The 5,964-nt window shown below is 41.4% G+C and overlaps 1 protein-coding gene across 1 annotated transcript; it reads right to left on the minus strand.

Annotated features, from left to right (window-relative positions):
- Positions 1 to 1,670: 1,670 nt before the first annotated feature.
- On the minus strand, positions 1,671 to 5,544 carry LOC147618904 (low-temperature-induced cysteine proteinase-like). The gene is made up of 5 exons (XM_086774006.1): positions 4,859 to 5,544; positions 4,313 to 4,554; positions 3,742 to 3,882; positions 2,532 to 3,065; positions 1,671 to 1,881 (listed from the first exon to the last, which is right to left on the minus strand). The coding sequence occupies exons 1-5, from the start codon at positions 5,361 to 5,363 to the stop codon at positions 1,768 to 1,770; spliced, it is 1,536 nt and encodes a 511-aa protein (XP_086630132.1). The 5' UTR covers positions 5,364 to 5,544; the 3' UTR covers positions 1,671 to 1,767.
- Between the last annotated feature and the right edge of the window lie 420 nt (positions 5,545 to 5,964).

Below are 5,964 nucleotides of genomic sequence, written 5' to 3' on the forward strand. Positions count from 1 at the left end.
TAAATTTTAATAAGTAATGATGAATGCTAAAGTGTGCTCACTCTTAAATAAGTGTATCTTACATACAATATCATTTGTCTTTTCTTTTTCACGCATGTGTATGAACACACATGTGATTGTGAAATGTTGACTTTACGCGTGCATGTCGCACAAATGTCTTGATGATATGTATGTGCTAGTATGTGTATGATGTGAGTGTGTAAACGTGGTGTGTACGCTTGTATTTTGGTGTATCCATTTATGAGTGTGCATGTACATGTGTTTGAGCTTGTGTTTTGGTGTATCCATGTGTACGTCCTTTTTAACATGTGCACATGCACATACATGTGTTCATGTACCATGTGCACATGTATGCGTTTACACTTATGTACATGTGTGCATGCATGTGTGCATGTACTTGTGTATGTGATGTGTATGTACACATGTACTTGTGTATGTGATGTGTATGTACACATGTACTTGTGTATGTGCATGCATGTGTACATGTACTTGTGTATGTGATGTGTATATACATGCACGTATATGTATGAGCAAACTCGAGTGTGCATGTATGTGTATCTCTGTGTGTGCACGTGTAAGAGTACATATCTGTGTGCACGTGTCCATGCATGTGAGTGTCTACGTGCGCATGTGCACGTATCATGTACGTGTATGCATGCACGTACATGTGTATGTCGACATACATATAAATCTATTTATATATACATACTTACATACCTATAGATAAATACATACATGCATAATATATGTGTATGCATGTATTTATCTATGTATGCATATTCTCTCTTACACATGCACATGATTAATATTAAAATATATATGTGTATACGAGAAGAAAAGAATGGATAATTTTCTTTCTAATGTATTGTATATATATATATATATATATATATATATATAGAAGAAACTTATTCAATGAGCAAATGACTTGATGGTGACAATTAATTGTGAGCCCCAATGCATCTATGGGTGTAGAAAATAAACCCCCAAAAACCATTATGACAATTAATTGTAAGACCCAATGTATCTAAGGGTGTGGAAAATAAACCCCCAAAAACAATCTCTTCTCCTTTCTCCTTTTGAAAAGTTCTCCCTCTTCTTTCTCCACGTAAAGGCTAAGCATCCTTGCTTTATCTTGTATAAATTACAAGCCTTTACATCCCCTCAAAAAAAGTACTTAAGAATGTACCCAAACTTGACTGCACCACCCTGAGGAGGATTGTTGCTACTATGGCCATCTTTGTCTCCCATCCAAGGCTGAAAAGGTTAAGAGAACCTACCCTAACCTTCAATTTTAAGATCATAAACTAGGTTAACCTTCAAAATATAACTGTTTGACATCTAGGGCTGCAATTAGAAGGCCTACCCTAACCTTCAATTTGAAGGCCTTAAACTAGGTTGCCCTTAAGAATATATATGTTTACGAGGAAATTTTAAAGAAATTTTTAAAATAATGGTCGTCTTTAATAACCCTATTTTCTAAAAGGCCTGTACTAGAAGGTTCGAAGGGCTTTGATGCCATATGAAGGCTTTCAAATTTCAGCATTGCTACCATCGCCTTGCCAGATGTGTTAGCTAACCCACCTCGTAGCCATTTTGCACCAAAAAGAATCCGGTGAGAACCATGTAAGTACTGTTGTCCAAAGAAAACAAGGGGGAAATATGGCAAGTCTACCAAAATTTCTCACCAGGAACTCAAAGAAAGAGATAAAGTCACAAAAAAGATGGCATATACAAGCAGTGATTGTAGTTAAACCACCATGTGATTCACTGAGCTGCCAAGGGGAGAAGCAAATCATCAAGCTCAAGAGGGTGGTGCAACTTGGCCCTGGTGCGCTTCTGCAATGGTACCCCATTGGCTGCAGCCCCTGGCCCATACTCCTGCAATGCAATCCATTCAGAATGTTTATATCAGCATTAACAATGATTTACAAAACCATACTTAGAAAACTACCCACCATAATCAATAATATGATGAAAAATCTGCTTCACATTGACTGCATTTTTGTCAATTTTTAATCACAATAATAACACTACAATATAGCTTACACTAATGACAATGTTGCTTCAGAATGGCTGCTGCATTATTTATTAACAACAAGGTAATAGCATTATAATATTAGTTTACAATAACAATTAGTCCACATTCACAATTATTTTAGAAAGCTTTTTCTAGTTCTCCTCACTGTGATAACAAGCCACATATCCAAAGCCAATGCAACCCGCATTCAAATGCAATAACTAGAGTCCATAAATGAAAAGCAATGGACAAGACACATGAAAGTCACCATATGCTTCCCCCTATGTCACATGCCTACACATGCCATATGAGCTTATGTCAAGGCCTCCGATCTTCAGAGATCATGCATTGCCACATGAGTTTAGGTCAAGGCCTCCAATCTTCAGACAGAATGCATTGCCAATGTGTAATGCAGAGAATTTGTGCCAAAGGATGAGAGCAACCTTTGATGTGAAAGATGTCATCAAGCAGTGACTTTACGAGCGATGCAGAGAGATGTACAGATGCATACCTGGAAGCAAAGTCCATGCTTCACATCACAGATAGGGTAATCAGGTGGACAGCAAGACTCATGGTCAGAACAGCAAACTGCAGACTGATAATCGCAACATCCCCAGATCAAGCAGATGTCTAAAAACTCAAAGATGCAGCAGCATGTATCGCCAGCAGGGCATGTGAAGAATGAATTACACTTCTCCTCTGGAGGAGAAGGGGGTGGTGGATACACTGGTGGAGGGGGCGGTGGCAAAATGACTGGTGGAGGCTCCCCTCCTGGCTGTGGTGATGGGGTTGGGCCTGGACTCACACCAGGAGTTGGCGTCACTGAGAGCTTGATGGGATATGATGGCTCACTGTTGATCCCACATATGCCTTCCATGTCTCCCGTGCTGCGTACCATGTAAGCGTATCCATCTGACCCCCAATCTATTCCCCACGAGTTCCTCACTATCCAGTAATCCAGCCCATTTGATGAGCCCCATCCAACAATGACAACAGCATGGTCTAGATCATCTGGCTCCCCAGGACAGAATCCATCAAAAACACCCTGTAAAAATAACAGTAATAAAGACATAAGATATCATCACAACCCATTGTGAAAGCAACAATTAATATGAACCAGCGTAGCACACATGCTCAAGACTCGCAAATCACAAGTAGCGTAAACACTAAATGTTCATACTTCTTAGAGCATCACCAAGGGCATTTACATTGAAAACAGCATTCACATTCAGGCAACTAATAGTGCTAAACAAGGGAATTTGAAGATAGAATATCCTTCCATACAGCTAGTATAGGCATATACCCTAACAAGGCAAGCATAGACATATGCTCATGGCTCACAAATGCAACATACAAGGCACAATGCACATATTGCTGGGGCTAACCAGTGCACCATCAAGGGCGCCTAGATCAACTAAGCACTCACATTGAGGCGGATATTTATGCAAATCAAAGAATGACAAATTCAAAAGTTGCAACTTGCAATATCCACAGACAGCATGTAGTGCATCACCAAGGTGTTCACATTGTACTACTCACATATCACAGCATGTAATATTGTAATCAAAGCCACAGTTTACAAATGCATCACCAGAGGCACAGAACACAATTCTTGAAGCTCTTCAGCATTCATGGCAATGTCAAACAACAGCCTAAACTTCAGCATTCATGGCAATGTCAAACAACAGGAAAAGTGTAATTTCTTGCTAGGTCCTACATACCTCTACATAAAGCTGGAAGTCAAGAGTTCCTGCATTAATGGCCGCAACCACGGGTTGTTGGGAAGCAGCACACAGTAGAGCATCCTCATCATAAGAACTGACATCCGCATAGCTATCAATACTAACTGCCTTCTGATTCACCTGAAAGGAAAAAAATACACAGCATTAGAACTTTTTTTAAGAGTACTGATGCAAGTTTCACCCGCCTTGCCAACAGGCATGTAACCTAACAGTGTGGGCTTGTGACTTGGGGTGGGGAGGTCTCCAGTTAAGATCCCCACAGCCCCCCATTGGTATAGTACCCACCAGTTGCAACATCTTCAGGCAGGATGACAAGGATCTGCTTAAAGAGCTTTGAACAGAGGAGAGGGCGCGCGCGCGCGCGCGCGTGTGTGTGTGGGGGGGGGGGCTTGTTTTTTTGAGTTTTGCAACTGCCTTCATAGATAACATGAAACTTGGGATTTGACATCATTTCCTATGAAAAGCACATTATGTAGTACGAAATTAACAAAAGAAATGCATGGTTACAAGCTGATTAACGTGCATAGACTGACAGGTTGCTTAGACAAACCAGGCTATTCTCACAAAACCCTGTTGAGCCACTGGAGCTGCCATAGGGATAGTCAGCATCTGTGTCAATGCCCCCATTGTCGATTACCCACTCCATGGCAAGATCCATGTCTCCACCGTCACATCCGTAGTTGGTGCCATCACAGCTAACTAATTCCTGCTCAGAAAGGCTCACAAGTTCTCCTGTTGTGATGGCATTGACCGACTCAATGGCTGAAACAGTGGCAAAGGCCCAACAGCTCCCTGCAGAGACAGAACAGATTCATACACACTCCATTTTCATTAACCACATCCCCTCATCAGGTTTATTTCTCTTAGTCAATGCCTTAAAAACATGCTAATCAACATAGCTGACCCTTGTTAGTGACACAACTCTGTTATACCTACACCAATAACTGGTCTCCACTTGATTACTAATATAGTAAGCACATAAAGCTTGCAACACCATTGATGTGGAGACCCTAATCTGTTTGAACCACAATACATTGAGATAAAAATGAGAAAGGCAAACCCACAAGAAGTACAGGCCAGAAGGCGGAGTACAGACCACAATTTGCTTGATCTTTAATGGGCATGACAACATTATGTTCTCTCCAGTCAAAAGAGGATGCAAGCTGGGAGGAGCTACAGCTCTTCTCTGCATGTTTGCCATACTCTCTCCACTTGTTTCTCGAGTGAGGGGATGCAGAGGAAACGTTGAATCGAAGGCCATGGAACTTGGAGGACTTGAACTCTTCATTGGTGCGGTCTGCAAACCTGGTTAGCCCTAACCTGTAGGAGGATCCCTTCTTGCTGTTGTGCAGGTGGATATGGTGCAAATTTCTCTTGAAAATCTCATACCTCCTTTGCTTCTCTGCATGTTGAGAAGAGAGATAATGCTTGCCATGCTTCTGGTTCCAGCTCTGGAAGAGGTTCCACAACCTAGAGTCTGAGTAGAGATCTTCAGTAGAATACTCTAGGACAGCAGCATAACCAAGCAATGCTGTGCAGCTACACACGATTAGAAGAGAGAGAAGGATGTGAGGAGCGACCTTTGGGACAGCGATAGTCATGGGGCTATGGTGGGTAGTAGCAGGAATTTTACATGTCGGTTGATAGAGAGGTAGAGACTTAATGCTGGGACGGAGAGGTTCTTATAGCAGTAATGAGTTTTGTATTATGGTTCTTAATCTTAAGAGGTCAATTAACTGTGTTGATAATCAGGATATATGAAAATTAAACCATCAATGTGTAGGTTTCAGTAGGATATGAAGAGATTATCAGGCTCCAGACTGATGCAAGAGTTGCAGTTGCAGTTACAGGACTGAACTTGTCCTGTCTTATTGCTCAGTCTCAGTGCTCACGAGTCACGAGTCACTCATGATTAGGGGAAGCTAAACCTTATTATGTAATCTAGTATTGATTATAATCAAAAATCTCGACCGCCCATAAGAAGCTATTTGGCTAATTAGTGTGATTTTAACACTCGGTTAGCTGATAAACGTGGATGTAAGCAGGCTTTGCTAACAGTACGAGATCCAGAGATCGGCGGACCAGGTTTTGCATGGATTAGTACAGATATCTACGGTCAATATGATGCCACGTGTAAGCGGCTTTTCATTTCGTGTAGAGGAAGCTGCCAGCACGGGCCACAGCAGGTATAGTTTTCACACG

This window comes from Cibotium barometz, chromosome 34, assembly GCF_041138505.1.
Source record: "Cibotium barometz isolate CiBa-2024 chromosome 34, ASM4113850v1, whole genome shotgun sequence".
Taxonomy (NCBI): domain Eukaryota; kingdom Viridiplantae; phylum Streptophyta; class Polypodiopsida; order Cyatheales; family Cibotiaceae; genus Cibotium; species Cibotium barometz.